Raw genomic sequence first — 19650 nt, 5'->3', positions numbered from 1 at the left:
TTTATATTAGAAATTTTATTGTATTTTTTTTTCAGTGTTTTAAGATGTTCTTGTGAACCAATGAAACTAGAGATATGAGTTGAGAAGGCCCATTTGACCTAACATCCCCCCTCCCCCACCCCATGCTCTTTACCCCAGGATTCCAAGGACTTACACAATTAGGAAACAACTGATTTTTCTCAAAATCCCTTATCAATTTGGAAACAACTAATGATCTCAAAAATCATTGATTTGCAGATGGAAAAACAGAAATTCCTGTTATTAATAAATGGTAAAGCCAGAATGAAAACCTAGGTTTGTTGCTAACTTCCTTGTATTATAAAACAGGCTTGTCAAATGTGGCCAAGTAGGTTCTTGAAAATTCTTATATATAAACACTGGTGGCAGCTTATGGGAGGAATGAATATGATAATTTGTAGTATCCAGAGACAACTGCAAGTTTTAAGGCTAAGCCTAATGAGGTTGCCCACTTTAGAATTTTCTTTTCTTTTTTTTTTTTTTAAGATTTTATTTATTTATTCATTAGAGACAGAGAGAGAGAGGCAGAGGGAGAAGCAGGCTCCCAAGGAGCAGGGAGCCCGATGCGGGACTCGATCCCAGGACCCTGAGATCATGACCTGAGCTGAAGGCAGACGCTTAACCATCTGAGCCACCCAGGCGCCCCTAGAATTTTCTTAGACATGCGGAATGCCATCTTAAATTGTTTGTAGCTTTTTTTTTTTTGAAGAAAATAATTACTTCATTTTATCTCCTTGAAGTGGATTGCTTTTCACCAAAATACATAGATGAGATCAAGAGTAACTGACCCAGGGGCGCCTGGGTGGCTCAGTTGGTTGAGCGACTGCCTTCGGCTCAGGTCATGATCCTGGAGACCCGGGATCGAGTCCCACATCGGGCTCCTTGCTCAGCAGGGAGTCTGCTTCTCCCTCTGACCCTCTTCCCTACTCATGCTCTCTCTCTCTCTCAATAAATAAATAAAAATCTTAAAAAAAAAAAAAAAAAAGAGTAACTGACCCAAGGGCACCTGGGTGGCTCAGTTGTTAAGCGTCTGCCTTGGCTCAGGTCAAGATCCCAGGGTCCTGGGATCAAGCCCCACATTGAGCTCCCTGCTCCGCGGGAAGCCTACTTCTCCCTCTCCTGCTCCCCCTGCTTGTGTTCCCTCTCTCGCTGTGTCTCTATCAAATAAATAAATAAAATCTTTAAAAAAAAAAGTTGGTAGACTTTATTAGTTATCACATTTGCAATTCTAATTATTTGCTCATAGTTTTCCCTACATTTCAACATTTAAATCTATGTGTTCATCAAGAAGAGCACAGCTTTGCTGAGGTTCAAAGAAGTTTCTCTCTCATGTGCTTTTAAAAGAAATTCTCGGGGCACCTGGGTGGCTCAGCTGTTAAGCGTCCACCTTCGGCTCAGGTCATGATCCCAGAGTCCTGGGAACGAGCCCCGCATAGGGCTCCCTGCTCTGTGGGAAGCCTGCTTCTCCCTCTCCCATCCGTCCTAATTGTGTTCCCTCTCTCACTGTGTCTCTCTCAAATAAATAAAATCTTAAAAAAAAAAAAAAAATTCTCTGTTACAGAGGATGCCATTCTTAAGGGGCTCAGTCACACCTTTCCAAAATAAAGACACAATGCCAAATAGCAATGCAGGAATAAGTGGTTTGATCTAAATACATTATTAGTTTAGCATGATTCAGAGATAGAATATAGTACATAGAAGAATGGGTAGGCTGCAAACTGAGCTTTTGGTAAAAGTTGAACAATATTATGGAATATATATTAAAATAGTGAATTACATTCACTAATGAGACCTTAGAGTCTAGATAGGATTTCTTACTGATTAAGGTCAGATCCAGATCATCTACTTTCACAGTTAACTGAGCAAGAAGTGGAGATGGTTGACATTTCTTGTTGGAAAATTTGGAAACCTAATTGGAGCGTGTGCCTGAATAGATAATGGCCACTAGCGATCCGAAGAGATAGGCTAAGGTCTGTCTGGGTAAGGCTAAGATTTTTATGAGAAAACTTTAAAACTATTTTATTAGGAGAGAAAAGGAGTGTTCAGGTGCTCAAATTCTGTGCCATTGAGCTTGGTTGGGATAATTTAATCCAGGAGTAGATTTAGAGTTGTCAGTTCAGTTTAATCTTTAAAAAAAAAAAAAAAGGAATAACATCTAATTTGTTTAACATAGAATTTGTTGTAAAATATTCCCTAGGTCATGAAATCAGTGATCTGCTGTAGATGATTGTTGGTCAAAGACTAATTAATGAGGATAACCATTAAAAACCTTTATTTTGGTTTTTAGGATAGTTGATTTTAAGCCATTCTTTTGGAAAATAAGTAGCAGAACCAATTACCTCTTAATATATGATGATACAGTGTTTAAATGAATACCAATCTAAATAACTAGGCATGCATCTTTCTTATCTAGAGAAGTTCTTACATTGCTAAGAAGTGAAAGGATGATGGTAAAGTATGTCCCTTTTTGTTATTTTGTCATTTAGAAGTTTTAGCCTAATATAATCTAGTACTTTAAATTTGTAGCATCTAAATCTTGTTTGTTAAATACAGGAAATAAAAATCCCTTAACAATTTAAAGGTCAGTAGACTATTTTGTCTTTGTACTAAGTATTGATTCCAAGTATCACAAGGCCTTGGCAGCACTTGGCATTTTAGCTTTTTTTACTACAAATAGCATGTGTCCCAATTACATAATTAAATAAGTGCCTTTTTCCTAATTTCCCTTTGGAAAATAAGAAGTTTCAATTAGCTCTTTGCTCAGGAGACTTAAGCAGTTCTACAACATTCATTTACCTTTTTTTCCTCCATAAATTAACTACTTATTAAGTGAAGAGCCTTTTATATTTATAATTTTTATCTATCTGTGTATTTATTAACAAATATTTTTGGGGGGTCCATTAGGCAAATATTAGATGATAAAGATATGAGAAAAAGATTTCTGCCTTCAGTGATAGAACAATGTCAGTGTAGAGATGAGATTTAAAAGAGTCATCTGGGGCGCCTGGGTGGCTCAGTGGGTTAAGTGTCCGTGAAGTATCCAACTCTTGATTTCAGCTCAGGTCTCCCATCTCAAGGTCGTGAATTCAAACCCCATATTGGGCTCCACGCTGGGCATGGAGACTACTTAAAAAAAAAAAAGAGTCAACTGATTATGCCTTTCTTAAATTATATATAAATTAAATTTTTTGCTTTAACTTTCAGTGTCATCAGAATGAATGAAACTTAAAAACTGCTTTTAAAATTCCCAGGAGAAATAAATGTCATTGAGAGATCTAATGTTACTAGAATTTAACAGTTTTAAATATTGCATTTAAGCTTTGAATATTGATCAGTTTTTCATAAAATTACGAAGAAATAACTGGATTCCTGATACATTTCTGTTTTCAGGGATTAATAACACTTTTTTTTGAAACCATCATTGCATTTATTAATATAATTGATAAGTAATTTTGTGGTTAAGACCTAGTATTTAGAACCTTGGATTATCTCTACGACTTTCTTTTTTTTTTTTAAAGATTTTATTTATTTATTTGAGAGAGAGAGAGAATGAGAGGGAGGAGGGTCAGAGGGAGAAGCAGACTCCCTGCCGAGCAGGGAGCCCAATGCGGGACTCGATCCTGGGACTCCAGGATCATGACCTGAGCTGAAGGCAGTCGCTTAACCAACTGAGCCACGCATGCATACCTCAGTATTGTGTAGTTTTAAAAAATAAACTAGTATTTATGAAAAATCTTTGTTTCTGTGATGCAAAAATTTAAATACTAATGTGATGTTTAAATGCATCATACTTTGAACATTTTGCTATTCATATACTTTATTATAAATTTATTATTAGGATAAAGTTTTACTTTTGGTCTGTAAAGGCCACTTTGCTATTTTTAGCATAAAATCTTTAAATTCTGTCATTATACAGCCAGAATTTAGAAATCCAGGTTGTTTTAGAATGCTAAATTGGAATACTACAGTAACATCAGCTTTTTTCTTTCTTTTGCTCGTGTTTTATATATTTTTAAAATACATTTATAGGGACGGCTGGGTGGCTGAGTCGGTTAAGTGTCTGCCTTTGACTCAGGTCATGATTCCAGCATCCTGGGATCGAGTCCCGCATTGGGCTCCTTGCTCAGCAGGGAGTCTGCTTCTGCCTCTGCCTACCACTCCCCACTCCTGCTTATGCTCTCTCTCTCTTTGACAAAAAAATAAAATCTTAAAAAAAAAAGAAAAAGAAACTTAAAAAAATAAAATATGTTTATATATTTTGTATATTTATAAGTTATATATATTATATAAATTATATATTTTTAAGTTTTTGAAATTCTCTTGATCATAGAATTATGTTTTAAAATAGAGTTACTTTAGCTGTGAGAAAAGATTTGACTAAAAACTTTGAAGTTTTTTAAAAAGTTGACTAAAAACTTTTTTTTTTTTGTAATTGGTATCTTTAGATCCAAAGGCAGAAACCAGATTATACATCACAGTCAATGACTTTGAATTTCATGTCTATAATCGTTCGGATCTTTATGGACGTCTTCAAGAATTGTTTGGTTTGGAACCAACAATAATTCCACCCAAGAAAGAGGATGATAAAACACGGGAAAATGGAAGAACAAGAACCCAGTCCAAAATTGAAAGGTTCATAGTCACACTTGAATTTTATTAATCTCTAACATTTAACATTTACTTTTATTAGAATATCGTCGATGCTACTCACCTAAACACAGCCTAGTCTTTCTTTGTAGTTTGACTAAAACTTACATTCACATAAATTATATAATTCCTTTAAAAATTCAAATAATAAAGAATTATATAATGTAAAAAGAAGCAGTCTTGTTCTGCTTACTAGTCCTACTTTCCTCCATATTGATAACTACTGTTATCTATTTGTGTTTTTTCCTTTTGAGTGCATGTACATAAATATATACACATATATACATAGTTAAGATACAAATATATGATTTTGTTTTATTTGTTTCTGGGCTGTCTACATTGTTTCTGTTACATTGCCTTATGTATCTATTATTTTACCAGTACTTCACTATCTTGATTACTGTAGTTTTACAGTAAGTCTTGTAGTCAGGTAGTGTCAGTCCTCTAACTTTGTTGTTTTCCTTCAATGGTTTGTTGGCTATTCTGGGTCTTTTGCTTCTCCATATATACTTTAGAATCAATTTGTCAATATTCACAAAACAACTTGTTGGGATTTCAGTTTGGATTATATTGAATCTATAGATAAGTTAGGAAAAACTTAACATTTTAATCATATTGAATCTTCATATCAGTGACATGAAATATTTCTCCATTTATTTGATTGCTTGATCTCTTTCATCACAATTTTATAGTTTTCCTTATGTAGATCTTCTATATATATTGTTAAATGTATATCTAAGTATTTCATTTTTATGGTGCTAATGTAAATGGTATTGTGGTTTTAATTTCAAATTTCACCTGTTCATTGCTGGTATTTGGGAAAGTGATTGTTGTTTATTATTAATCTTGAATCCCACAACCTTGTTATAATCACTTATTGGTTCCAGGAGTTTTGTCAGTTCTTCCAGATTGTCTACACAGATGATTGTGTGTCATCTGCAAACAAAGAAAGTCTTACTTCTTTCTTTCCCACCTTAATCCACTCTAGCCTCAGTAAACAACTTCTTTGTTGTATATGATGTTTCTTCTCAATGGAAGACTCATCTTCTTTGCCTAACTCATTCACCCTTCAGGTCTCCCTGATCCTTCTATGTGTGCCCACAGAATTCTATTATTTTTACTAAGGTAACACTTCTTGCACTAAAATTGCCTATTTTAACTATTCTTACTCCCATTCTAGGGTACAGATTCCCTCAAAACAGAACAGTTGTCATATTCTCAGTATCCCCAATACCTCAGCTCGGTGCCTTGGACATAATATCCATGAAATATTTAATTGGGAATAAATGTCCTCATCATCTCCTTAAAAAACTATTAGGTAAACAAGGCTAGTTCAACCTTCAAAAATCAATTAACACGCTAAAAATGAAAAACCAAATGATCATATCAATAGATGCAGAATAAGTATTTGACAAAATCCAACACTCATTCATGATTAAAATCTCACAGTAAACTAGGAGTAAAGGAGAACTTCTTTGACTTGATAAAGAATATCTACAGAAACCCTATAGTTAACAATATACTTAATGGTGAAAAACTAGAAGCTTTCTCACTAAGATCAGGTACAAAACAAGGATATCCCCTTAAACCACTCCTTTTCAACTTTGTACTGGAAGTACTACCTACTGCAATAAGACAAAAGGAAATAAAAGTTATACAGATTGAGGAAGAAGAAAGATGTAACAATTCAGGGAAGAGATGATCATCATTTGGGTTGGTAACAAGGAGAAGGGAGAGAAGTGGATGGATTCTAAATATACTTAGGCAAATGAATCCATAAGACAGTGATAGATTAGGTGTGGAGAATGAGTAAGAAGGATGAGTTAATAATGAATCCAGTTTCTAATTTAATTAGTGGTCATGCTCATGGAACCTCAGAAAAAGAGCAGGTTAAAGGGGAGATAGTGAGGTCAGTTTCAAATTTAGTTTTAAGCACTGAGGGCTACCTTAGTGGAAATGGCCTCAGAAATATGATTTAGGAGTTACTGGGTTATTGAAGAGTTATGCCTTGAGTTCTCATCTGAAATCGTTAGTGACTTGCTGTGAAATTTTCATATCTTAAATTTTGTGTACTTTGTTTGTGGCCAATTTCTTTTTTTCTTATTCTTGGCCTATCATTTTCATTTTACCGAGAGGAAATTATTCTGTCACAAAGTGATGGGGATAAGGAAGGGAAAGGATCAGCTGAGTTGTCAAAAGTGCTAAAAACAGTAGAAAATATCAATGTGACTTGTACCTTGGTTATTTGTTATTTTAGTAATTTAGGTTGTCTTATAGAATGTCATATTATAGTGAGTATAATGGTGCATGTAATGACAGCATATCATAATTTATACTTTTGTCATTAAAACTTATTACTCTAAAAACATAATTTTGTTATTATACCTTGCCAGTCTAAAACTTGATATATGATAGAGTGCATTCCAAGAGATATTTGAGAGATATTAGTATTCTGTTAGATGTTGTCATTATTTGTTTACTGGAGCAATCATTAGATGTATTTGGAAAGTTACAGCTGGTATTACTGTGTATTATGAAGAAGTCACCTGTGTTCTCAGCTATTTAAGCTTTTCTTATGTATGTCTATTTTTATTTTTATTTTTCTCAGAGTTAAAGTAAAAACAGAATCTCAAGACCCGACATCTTCATGGAGATCACTTATTCCAGTCATAAAGGTCAATGTGAGCACAGTAAGTAAATTCTGCTGCAATTAATGTTTGGTGGGTTAATAATGAAACTCTTATTTTTGCAAATAAAATTTTCACTTAAGAAAGTAATTTTGGGGTTCCAAAGTTCATAAAAGTGTGAAAGAATTATTTCAACGCCAATACCATCTTAGCACACATTTATTAGGTCTTAAGGGCTACTTATTCACAAGTACTTAGATTTCTTTAAACACTGGTCTAAATTGATCAGTGGAGTAATATGGATAGTGTATAGTGCTAAAGTGGAATCATTTAGTTGTTGCTTGAAAATGTTTGTTATTAGGTCAACTAAGGAAAAATATATGGTCTGTATATTACAGCATAATTTCTCTAATCTATCTTTTAGGGACGTTTGGCCTTTGGAAATCATTACCAACCTCAAACTCTATGTATCAACTTTGATGATGCTTTCTTAACTTATACTACAAAACCACCTTCTAGTCATCTTGACCAATTCATGCATATTGTGAAAGGGAAGCTTGAAAATGTTCGAGTAATGCTTGTTCCTAGTCCAAGATATGTTGGTCTTCAAAATGATGAGTAAGATAGTCTTATAAATTGTCTTTCTCTGATTGACTTATTTCACTTAGCATAATCCCCTCCAGTTCCATCCATGTCAATGCAAATGGTAGGTATTCATCCTTTCTGATGGCTGAGTAACATTCCATCGTATATATGAACCACATCTTCTTAATCCATTCATCTGTTGAAGGACATCTTGGCTCCTTCCATAGTTTGGCTATTGTGGACAAATGGGAAGAAATCGGAGAGGGAGACAAGCCATGAGAGGCTCTGGACTCCAGGAAACAAACTGAGGGTTACAGAAGGGAGGGGGTTGGGGGAATGGGGTAACCAGGTGATGGGTATTAAGGAGGGCATGTGTTGTGATGAGCACTGGGTGTTATATGCAACTAATGAATTATTGTTGAACCGTACATCAAAAACTAATGATGTACTCTATGTTGGGCATATTTCTCTATTAAATCAGTTAACAGTGTAGTCTTGCTTTATAATTATAAGTGGATATATTACCCATTGATGAACTCTAATTTTAAGTATTTTCCTATAAGATTATTACTATAAATTTTCTACCCTTTTCTCCTCCTCACTATACTTGGGAAACTTATTTTGGGCATAAGCCCTGATGTTTGTAGGTTAGAAAATGTTTGAACTGCATTCAACAAATGCAGTATAGTGGAATACCATTTTGAGTTAATAAAAAGTTGTAAATTGAATCTAAATTACCCTTAGAAAACTGGTGAAGTTTGGATGATACAGTTTTAGAACTGTCCCAGCTTTTATCTTTGTGTGCAGGCAGTATGAAGTTTATGAGGTTATAAGAAGCATGATTATTTCTTCTTAGTTCCAACTTTTGGCTAGCTTGCTTATTAGATTTCTCCATCATTAGGATGATGGAGAGGTTTTCCCTATGTGAGTAGCAGGGAGGCTGTGGGTTTACCTCATCTCATTCTTCATAATCACAGACTTTGCTAAGCATCTTGTAGAATGTGGGCTGTGTACACAATTCTATATATTACGGGTAAAAGTTATAATACTGAATAAATCTGGACGTTGTGAAATTTACTAGAGTAAGATAAAAAGGTGTTTTTTATTAATTTTTATAAAAAGATGTAAAATTGTATTTTCACTCTTCAAAGTAAGTGTGGAAATTAAATGATACTAGACATTAACCTTTGTCATTTAATACATATTTAGAAGAAGATTGTTGAATTTGTATATATTATCTAATGATTGAGAAGTTAATTTTGATATGGAAGGAAGATGTGGTATATGAATGAAAAAGAGAAAAGTTGTTGAATCAAAGCAAGTAAAGATTAATAGTTTGTGGGAAAGTGATTGTAGAGAAACATTCATTCCAGAATTTTTTCAAGTTGATCAACTAAATATTCTTGCAAATAGATAATATAAAGACAAAGATAATATAAAGTTGTTAAAAATAAAAATGACAGTATTTTTCTTATTTAATGTTTCTGACAGATTAAACTTTATTTTACAGATATAATAAAATATTTCCTGTTAAGTTGTAAAGTATTATTAATATAAAATGGTTGAATTTTAAGTTTAATTTTAAATTTTTGTTGTAAATGCAGAATATGATTTATTCCAATGATCATACTTCTTACATTGTATTTAATTAAACTTTGCTTTAAATTGATTTCTCTCATTTAAAACTTAAAATGAAAAATATAAAACAAATTTTCTTTTTCATTTTTTCTTTTTGAAACTAATATTTTGACTAAAAATTTTTCAGTACCAATTTATTTAGTCTAATATAGAATACAACTATGCAAAACTTCATTGTCTATGTAAAAGATGTTTTGTTTTCCCTTTTCAATATGCTACACTTGATTGCTTTTTAGATTTTTTTTCTCTTTTTGTTCTCAACTATTACTACCATAATTAGAATACAGAACATTTTATATTCTGGAGATGTACTTAGTTTGCCGTCCCCCCTCCTTCTTACAGACCACCAAGATTAATGGGAGAAGGGTTTGTAGTGATGCAGTCAAATGATGTTGACATCTACTACTACATGGATGAACCAGGTATTAGTCTTTGAAAGTGTTTCATAGCTACACTTTTATTCTATGAAATGTTGATATTTAATAATATTTTAAGTTTCCTTGGTAGGATAAAATAGACATCAATAAATCGTAAATGTGGATGGAAGAGTACCTACCTAAAAATTGTCTGTGTCATTTATCAAAAATTGGATATTACTATTTCAGACCAAAGGAACAATATAGGAATCTTTTGTTCAATTCTATTTTCAGAAGTATACCTCAAAAATTGTGAATGCAAGTAACCTGGTGTGAAAACCTTTAGAAAATGTGGTGACAGTTAAGGTAGTTCATGCTAGCTTAAGAAAAAAATCGTTTGAGGCTTGAAGTTTAAGGATTGAAATCCAGCTGGTTAGAGTGCTTCACAGGTGGCTTGAATTTTATGAAAGTAGCTAAACATTGGATTTTTAGCCCTTTTTCTCTACTTCTGGTTTTTTATGCCTTTCATGGGGTTTATGAGGTCAGAGTATTTTCAGGGTAAAACTAGGATGTTACTTGCCTTTTTCACCATATGACATTTGCACTGCTGGTACAAAAGCAATGGTGGGTGAAAGTGTGAATTAAGGCAGTGGTTCCAAACTATACTAGTCATCACTGTCTTTTTCACTGCCACCCATTTACAGTAAAACAAATGCCAGTATCAGTTTTAAAAACTTTGATTAAGCAGTAAAAATTGTTTTTGTCAAATCTTGACCCTTGAGAAACTTTTTAATATTCAGTGTGAAAAAATGGCAAGTACACATAATATACTTCTGCTACATACCAAAGTATACTGATGTTTGGAGGAAAAGCACTTGTATAGTTGAGTTTCTAGCTGAGTTATTTGCTCTTTTCATGGAGCACTAGTTTTAGTTGAAGGAGCAACTAGAGACAAATGATTTTGAGTTTTCATATGAGAATCAGAATTTTGGAAAAGTTGGGTCTGCCACTGTGAGTTTAAGGACTTTTCTGATAAGACCACCAGTGATATTAACAAATGTGATTTTAAAAATGTTTAATGATGAAATTTATCAATATTTGGAAAACATATGTTTGTCTCTGAACCAATATTTTACAAATGCATGATGTTACAAAGTTATGCCATGGGTAAAAGATATATTCAAAGTGTTAGATCAGTAAATTTTAATGTATCAGAGTATGAAAAATTCAATATAGGGTTTCAGATTCCACATTGCAACTAACTTTTAAGAAACTACCACTTGTTGAATTTTGGCATAGTGTCAGAGAAGAATATCCAAAATTATCTGAAAAAGCTATTAAAATACTCCTCCCTTTTCTGTATAGCTATTTGCTTGAGGCTAGGTTTTCTTCAAATCCTTAAACAACAGATTGAATGCAGAAGCTAGTGTATAAGAAAGCAACTGATTTCTGTGCATTGATTTTGTATCCTGCCACATTACTGAATTGCTGGATGAGTTCTAGTAATTTGGGGGTGGAGTCTTTTGGGTTTTCCACATAAAGTATCATGTCATCGGCGAAAAGAGAGAGTTTGACTTCTTCTTTGCCAATTTGAATACCTTTTATTTCTTTTTGTTGTCTGATTGCTGTTGCTAGGACTTCTAATACTATGTTGAACAATAGTGGCGAGAGTGGGCATCCTTGATGTGTTCCTGATCTTAAGGAAAAGGCTCTCAGCTTTTCCCCATTGAGGATGATATTCGGTGTGGGTTTTTCATAGATGGATTTTATGAACTTGAGGCATGTTCCCTCTATCCCTATACTCTGAAGAGTTTTAATCAGGAAAGGATGTTGTATTTTGTCAAATGCTTTTTCTGCATCAATTGAGAGGACCACATGGTTCTTCTCCCTCCTCTTATTAATGTGTTCTATCACATTGATTTGTGAATGTTGAACCACTCTTGCATCCCGGGGATAAATCCCACTTGGTCGTGGTGGATGATCCTTTTACTGTATTGTTGGATCCTATTAGCTAGGATTTTGTTGAGGATTTTGGAATCCATATTCATCAGGGATATTGGTCTGAAATTCTCCTTTTTGATGGGGTCTTTGCCTGGTTTGGGGATTAAGGTAATGCTGGCCTCATAGAATGAGTTTGGAAGTTTTCCTTCTGTCTCTATTTGTTGAAACAGCTTCAGTAGAATAGGTATTATTTCTTCTTTGAATGTTTGGTAGAATTCCCCAGGGAATCCATCAGGCCCTGGACTCTTGTTTTTTGGGAGGTTTTTGATCACTACTTCAGTCTCGTTACTGGTTATTGGCCTATTCAGAAGCAGCTGTGCAAATTTGCTTATTTTCTATTAAGCCTGACATTAAAGAGATTTGCTGAAATAAAAACAATGCCAACACTTATTTCTAAATGAATTAGTTTTAGAAAATATGGTTATTTTTCATTAAAAAGTATTTTCATTAAAAATGGAATTAAAATTTCATTTAATTTTTTAAAATAATTTTTTCATATCATATTTTCATTAAATTTTATTAAATGAAATGTAATGAGTTCAATTTTATTTAACATTTCATTACATCAACATGCAATGAGTTGTTAAAATAAAATTTTTTAAAATTGCTCAATTTCAATTTTGAATACAGTAAATTATGATTGAGGTAATACCAAAAAATCCATCTGTGCATCCTTGGTAATTTTTAATAGTGTAAAAGATTACTGAGAGCAAAACATTTTTAGAACTCCTGATCTAGGGAATCTTTAAACAGTAATTTTAAGTAATTGCCTTTCTGTTGTATATTCTGCAATATAGGACTTGTTCCAGAAGAAACAGAAGAAAATATTGAAGGAGAAATGAGCAGTGAGGATTGCAAATTACAAGATTTGCCTCCATGTTGGGGACTGGATATAGTTTGTGGTAAAGGAACAGATTTCAACTATGGGCCATGGGCCGATAGGCAAAGGTACTTGAGTAAATTATATTTCTAGTAAGTCTTTTAATGTACTAAGATAATGATATAAATTTTATTAAAAAGTAGCTTAATATTTTTATAAGCTATTTTATTATGGCAGAGTAAGATATCACTAAGCATTTTAATTTAAATTATAAGTTGTTTGTAGAGAAATTGGCATAAACAAGTGCACTCTGAAGGAGGGGCTAATTCCATTAGAAAAATGGTGAATGAGGAGCATATTTATTGGTTTCTTTGTTTTTTCTTTTGTATTCAATGAGTTTGCCAGGGATTATTGGGCTGTGGAGATTCAGAGACAAAAGGGATGGAGTGGCTGGGTGATAGACATCAGGGAGGGTATGTGCTATAGTGAGCGCTGTGAATTGTGTAAGACTGTTGAATCACAGACCTGTACCTCTGAAACAAATAATACATTATATGTTAAAAAAAATAAGAAGATAGCAGGAAGGGAAAAATGAAGGGGGGGAAATTGGAGGGGGAGATGAACCATGAGAGACTATGGACTCTGAGAAACAAACTGAGGATTCTAGAGAGGAGAGAGGTGAGGGGATGGGTTAGCCTGGTGATGGGTATTAAAGAGGGCACGTACTGAATGGAGCACTGGGTGATATACGCAAACAATGAATCATGGAACACTACGTCAAAAACTAATGATGTAATGTATGGTGATTAACATAACATAATACAAAAAAAAAGACATATAGTTCAGTTTTAGTGAAGAAAAAGAAACAAAAGAGTTTTATTAAGGGCTGTAGTAAAGGTAAGTAAAAAGTCTTGATGAAGCACTTAGAAAGGTACTGTACTAGTTTGCTAAGACTGCCATAACAAAGTACCACAGACTGTGTAGTTTAAACAACAGAAGTTTTTCACGGTTCTGGAGGTTAGAATTCTGTGATCAAGGTGTTGATAGGTTTGGTTCCTTCTGAGGGCTATGAGGGAAGGGTGTATTCAAGGCTTCTCTCCTTGGCTTGTAGATGGTCATCTTTTCCCTGGTCTTCCCATGGTCTTCCCTTTAGTGTGTCTTGTAGGCCTCTGTGTCCACATTTCCTTGTCTTAGAAGAACACTAGTCATATTGAATTAGGGCCCACCCTAACATCCTCATTTTAACTTAATTACCTCTCTAAAGATCCTGTCTCCAAACATCAAATTCTCAGGTACTCGAGGTTAGGACTTCAATATATGAAGTTTTAGGGGACACAATTCTTCCCATAACAAGTACATAACTCAGAAGAGAAGAATTGGGGAAGGCTTTTTAGTAGAGGTAATATGTGAGTTGAATTTTGAAACCTAAGTAGGAGTTAGCCAATGAAGGAAGAGGAGGACAAAATATTGAGGCAAAGGAAGAGTTCTGCAAATGCATGATGACGATGGAGATTTGTCTTATAGTTTCTACAGGTTGTTAGGAGATTTGTAGGTAGTTAAGAAACAGAGACTTTATCCTGGAGGTCATGGACAGTGAGAGGTTTGTTTTTTTTTAATTTTTTAGTCATTCTGTTAATTTTGAAGTAATTCTTAATTTATTCTGACCACATTTCTACTTATTGAAGAGTTTTAAGCAAAGTAAGGGACATTTACCTCTAATTATGAGGGAACATCTAAATTTTTATGTAAATATACATTGCCTAAAGTCAGTTTAGTTTTTCTGTTCATAAACAAGCTTGAATGGAGAAATACAAGCCAAATCATTCACCAAAGCAGATATTATTGGGCTGTTAATGGACTAATGAAGAGTGCTGAACCTGACTTGATATACTGACTCTTTTTATACTTGTTTTAAGAAGTGCTTTCTACCTAGCATTGTTAGAAGAATTATATACTTTGTTAAGTAGCATGTTCTATTAATCTTTGTATCTCTAGTATATAGGAATACCTGCTTCATCAAATGTAGCTATTTAACAATTGTATGAAAAATGAGTAAGTTTGTCATTTGAAAACTCTTGCAATATGCTAATACAATTCTTTGTTGAGTTCTGGGTTAGGTTATTTATTAGACTTGAAAGTGAACAGCTTAAAATTTCAGGTTAGGAAACAAATGATTTTCAAATTACTGGATTTAAATTTTCCTTTTATGATAAAATTTTTCCTGCAGTAAGCCATGCTGTATTTACTATTGAATAGTTGAAGATGAGGGTTTTTACATCCTATTAAGTAACAGTTACATTTATACATTATTATATTTGAAAGGAAAAAATTAAAACAATGCTTTAACACAGACACATAAAATATTTTTGCATTTCTAAGAATAAAGTGTGATTATTCTTAAATTGTATTTAATTTTGTTACAGTAAAAAAATATTAGGGCATATTTACATAAAGTCCAAATTAAAATTCTTTTAATATATAGCCATATTCACTCGTGAGGTGATCTTTGTATTATATAGAAAAATGACAGTGAAGTTAACATAAAAAAAAAATTTGTTTTATCAACTCTTTTCAGTAGATCCTGCCACTACCAGGAGAGAACAGCAATATCTTTCTTAACCTGGACTTAACAAAACCATTCATTCAGGTTTATTTAAAAAAAAAAAGACAGAAAAGAAAAAAGAAAAACTTTTCTTTTTCTTTTTCTTTTTTTTTTAAGATTTTATTTATTTGAGAGACAGAGACCACAAGCCGGGGGGAAAAAAGAGGGGGAAGCAGACTTCCCACTGAGCAGGGAGACTGACTCAGGGCTCCATCCCAGGACACTGAGATCATGACCTGAGCCAAAGACAGACATTTAACCAACTGAGCCACCCAGGTGCCCCGAAAAACTTACTGTCACGTGGGTTTAGTTTGCTAAGAATACTTCGCTCCTCACTTACATGTACAAAGAGTGCATTTCCTCTTTTGTAGCCATTTCCTTTTCTTCTTCCCCATTTTCAGTTTCTATACAAATACGAATTATAACCGGAAATGAATAGTAAGATCAGTTTTCTTAGCATCCACTAAGATGTAAGAAATTTAGGAAGAAATCTTAACTGTTTTGCTATTGGATAGTTCATTCACTTTTGTGAAGAGATTTTGATCTCTGATATAGAATGACTTGTTAGCTTATGGATTTTGATTTCATTCTACCACCTTACATGATTTTTCTGAATCTTTAAGATACTCAGCTTTTCCTTCATGATACTTTCTTTCTGAGAATTTTCATGTCAGAGTTGAAATGCAAACTTTATGAGATTTGTACTTAATCCTTAGATAGATAATAATTATAATAACATAAACATTTTCAACATTGTCTAGCCTCTTACTGCTTTCACATAAGTGCTTTTATTTATATTTTCACACGTGATTCTCATAACCCAGTGAGATACATAGGGCAGGTACCTGTGAGAAAATGGAGATGCAGAGAGGTTCAGTGATTTCAGCAAGATAATGATGTTATAGCCATCTAGAACTAACATTCAAACCAGCTTTTCAAGTCCACTGCTCTTTTCATTATATCCTGCTACCCACTAAACAGTCCATTTTCATTCAATGATCATATTGGACTTTTTTTGTCTTTAATAGTCTGAGTTTCATGTATTTGTATGTTGTAGCCAAAACATTTGCAAAACTTTATTTTTCTTTCATACACACTTACTTAATGATGGCAAGTTATAGTCTATAATGGGTCAGTTTGCAACTTTTGTTCTGTTCATCTAATTTTTCCCTATCTTACTTATTCCAAGTAGCATTTTCTGTTACTTTTTCAACCCTTCCTGTTTAAAAGCTATAAACTGGCACCTTCTCTGAATGTATGAATAACATTACATTAATTTTGACTCTGAAATGGAAATTCCTTGGGTTCTTTCATCTTTGTGAAGTGATGAGGGGAGGCAAATGTATTAGAGCCTTAGCATCTTTACTTTTTAGAGATCTATTGCTCTTTAGACTCTTATTGATAGATTATTGATTAAAAATAATGATTATAAGGGGCACCTGGGTGGCTCAGTTGGTTAAGCATCTGCCTTTTGATTTCAGCTCAGGGCATGATCTCAGGGTTATGAGGTCAAGCCCTGCATCAGGCTCCATGCTAGGCATGGAGCCTGCCTAAGATTCTCTCTCTCCCTCTCACTTTGCCCCTCTCCCCCCTCTAAAAGATAATAAATGATTATAAAAATAAAATAAATAATAGCCATTTTTTCTAGCATCATGTACTGCCAAGTCTTTTCCATATATGTTGTTATTTAATCTTCAGATCTAGTCTATGAGGCCAGTTATGTTATTCCTATTTTGCAGATGAGAAAGCAGGTCAGGTGTCCTCAGAAAGGCTAAGTAACTCATCCATAGTGTAATGATTCTAATTAAACCATCCTCCTTTAGTTCTTTCTTTGCCTTTTGATATGCTTGTAGAAAGTCTTTAATTTCTCACAGTATGCCTCAACAGTGTAAATTTGTTCTTACCTATATCTCATTTGACAATAGTATATTAAATACTCAAAGCTTGTTGGGGTGCCTGGGTGGCTCAGTCAGTTAAGCGTTGGACTCTTGGTTTCAGCTCAGGTCATGGGTCATGAGATCGAGCCCCACATTGGGTTCTGTGCTCAGTGAGGGAGTCTGTGTGAAGATTCTCTCCCTCTGCCCCTCCCCATTCTTGTGCATGTGTGTGTTGCGCATGCCTGCGCACAGACTCTCTCTCTCTCTCAAATAAGTAAATAAATCTAAAAAAATACTCAAAGGTTGTTGATCTTTGGAAGTATAAAACATTGGAGAAAATTTCGTTTTACTGAAAGGAAATTAGAGTAGGTGCTATTTTGTGACTTAATTTTTTTTTCTATTTCATGTGCAATTGTTAAATGAGATAACAGTGATAGTACAAACTTAGAATACTGATTATGCTCCCTTATAAATGTAATTTTGTTTAAATAACAAGTTATTCTTTATACCTTTATACCTTTATACCCTTATAAATGTAATTTTGTTTAAATAACAAGTTATTCTTTATACGTTTATCCCGCCTTATATAGAGATTGTTTATGGAAGTTTTTCTTCCCACCTGATTATCAAGTTCTGAAAGTTTCTGAAATTGCACAGCCTGGGAGACCACGACAGATCCTTGCTTTTGAACTGCGAATGAATATTATTGCAGATGCTACAATTGATTTGCTGTTTACCAAAAACAGGGTAATTATTGAAATAATATAGTAGAAAATAGTGTTTAAAACTTAAACATGATTTTCCAGAGTATTTTTCTGGTAACTAGTACTATACTTAGATTCATTTCTATGAGCCTCCTATCACTCCCCCCCTACAATAATTGTATATATGTTGCTTTCATTAAGTACCAAAAGTAGGAAAAATTAATAATAAACCTTAATTCTATAGTCTGGTTCATTTTCTTCTTTATATCTGGCCAGATTGTTTTAGTGTATTTTTAGTAAAACTTCGAACTTTTGTTCTTAGGAACTTTTAATACCCATTTCATATCATTGATGATTATATTTTGTCTGTGATAATAACTGAAAAGTAAAGATGGGAGTATGATTAAATAGTGAGAAAATAATTATATGGTTTAATTTTTTTCTTTTGGTAGGAAACAAATGCTGTACATGTAAATGTAGGAGCTGGCTCATATTTAGAAATTAATATTCCAATGACAGTTGAAGAAAATGGTAAGCTGCAATGAGTACTTTCCTATTTTAAATGATTAGTAGGGGAATAATTAATCTATAAATAATAGCTTGTTATCCTATTTAGACTAACATAATGGGGTTTTCTTTTTCAGCTTTCTGTTATATTAACAGTACATATTAATTACATAATTAAATATTTTGTGCACCTGGAGAGAAGGGAAAAATTTTTAAATCAAGTTAGGTCTTATGCTTTCGTTATACCCTATACTTCTTTTTTGTAAGACTGAGCATAATTTGTTTAAAATGTATTTTTCCTATTAGTCTGTTGCTCTGTAAGAGCAGGTGCTGTGTGTTTTTTTTAAACTGATGTAAACTTGGTACTGAACCCAGTACCCTGGCACATGGTATATGGGCAGTATGTGATAGTATGATTGATAGGCTTTGTTTTAGGTTATGGTGTTAATAGATTTTGTCAGGGAGTAAGCCTGGTACTTTGTTTGTTTTTTTTTTTTGTTTTGTTTTTTCTTTATTCTTATGTTAATCCCCATACATTGCATCATTAGTTTTAGATGAAGTGTTCCATGATTCATTGTTTGTGCATAACACCCAGTGCTCCATGCAGAATGTGCCCTCCTCAATACCCACCACCAGGCTAACCCATCCTCCCACCCCCCTCCCCTCTAGAACCCTGTTTGTTTTTCAGAGTCCTTCGTCTCTCATGGTTCGTCTACCCCTCCGATTTCCCCCGCTTCATTCTTCCCCTCCCGCTACCTTCTTCTTCTTCTTTTTTTTTCTTAACATATATTGCATTATTTGTTTCAGAGGTACAGATCTGAGATTCAACAGTCTTGCACAATTCACAGCGCTTACCAGAGCACATACCCTCCCCAGTGTCTATCACCCAGTCACCCCATCCCTCCCACCCCACCCCCCCACTCCAGCAACCCTCAGTTTGTTTCCTGCGATTAAGAATTCCTCATATCAGTGAGATCATATGATACATGTCTTTCTCTGTTTGACTTATTTCACTCAACATAATACCCTCCAGTTCCATCCACGTCGTTGCAAATGGCAAGATCTCATTCCTTTTGATAAGCCTGGTACTTTGAAAAATATAACTAAGAAAGCAGAACATTTCATATTTAAAATATTAAATAATACTCTGCTATAGTTTCACCTGAGCTAATCTAATTTCATTATGCATTTGAAATTTGAACTCTGATACAGGTTAATAATGTGATTAAATACATTTTGTTAAATTTATCAAAATATTATATAGCCTT

General features: G+C 33.7%; 1 protein-coding gene across 1 annotated transcript in view; it reads left to right on the top strand.

Annotated features, from left to right (window-relative positions):
* The window catches only part of KIAA1109 (KIAA1109 ortholog), a 205475-nt gene that overhangs the window by 24847 nt on the left and 160978 nt on the right, over window positions 1–19650 (top strand). Inside the window, exons 6-12 of the mRNA XM_035023133.1 lie at window positions 4464–4650; window positions 7274–7355; window positions 7717–7910; window positions 9858–9937; window positions 12670–12820; window positions 17762–17918; window positions 18328–18406. Coding sequence (XP_034879024.1) covers window positions 4464–4650; window positions 7274–7355; window positions 7717–7910; window positions 9858–9937; window positions 12670–12820; window positions 17762–17918; window positions 18328–18406 — 930 coding nt within the window. The remainder of the gene's footprint in view (window positions 1–4463; window positions 4651–7273; window positions 7356–7716; window positions 7911–9857; window positions 9938–12669; window positions 12821–17761; window positions 17919–18327; window positions 18407–19650) is intronic.

The sequence above is a fragment of the Mirounga leonina genome, unplaced genomic scaffold (genome assembly GCF_011800145.1).
Source record: "Mirounga leonina isolate KUSES-001 unplaced genomic scaffold, KU_Mleo_1.0 Mir_176, whole genome shotgun sequence".
Taxonomy (NCBI): Eukaryota; Metazoa; Chordata; class Mammalia; order Carnivora; family Phocidae; genus Mirounga; species Mirounga leonina.
Note: the sequence above shows the minus strand (reverse complement) of the source record. Positions and strands in the feature narration are given on the sequence as shown.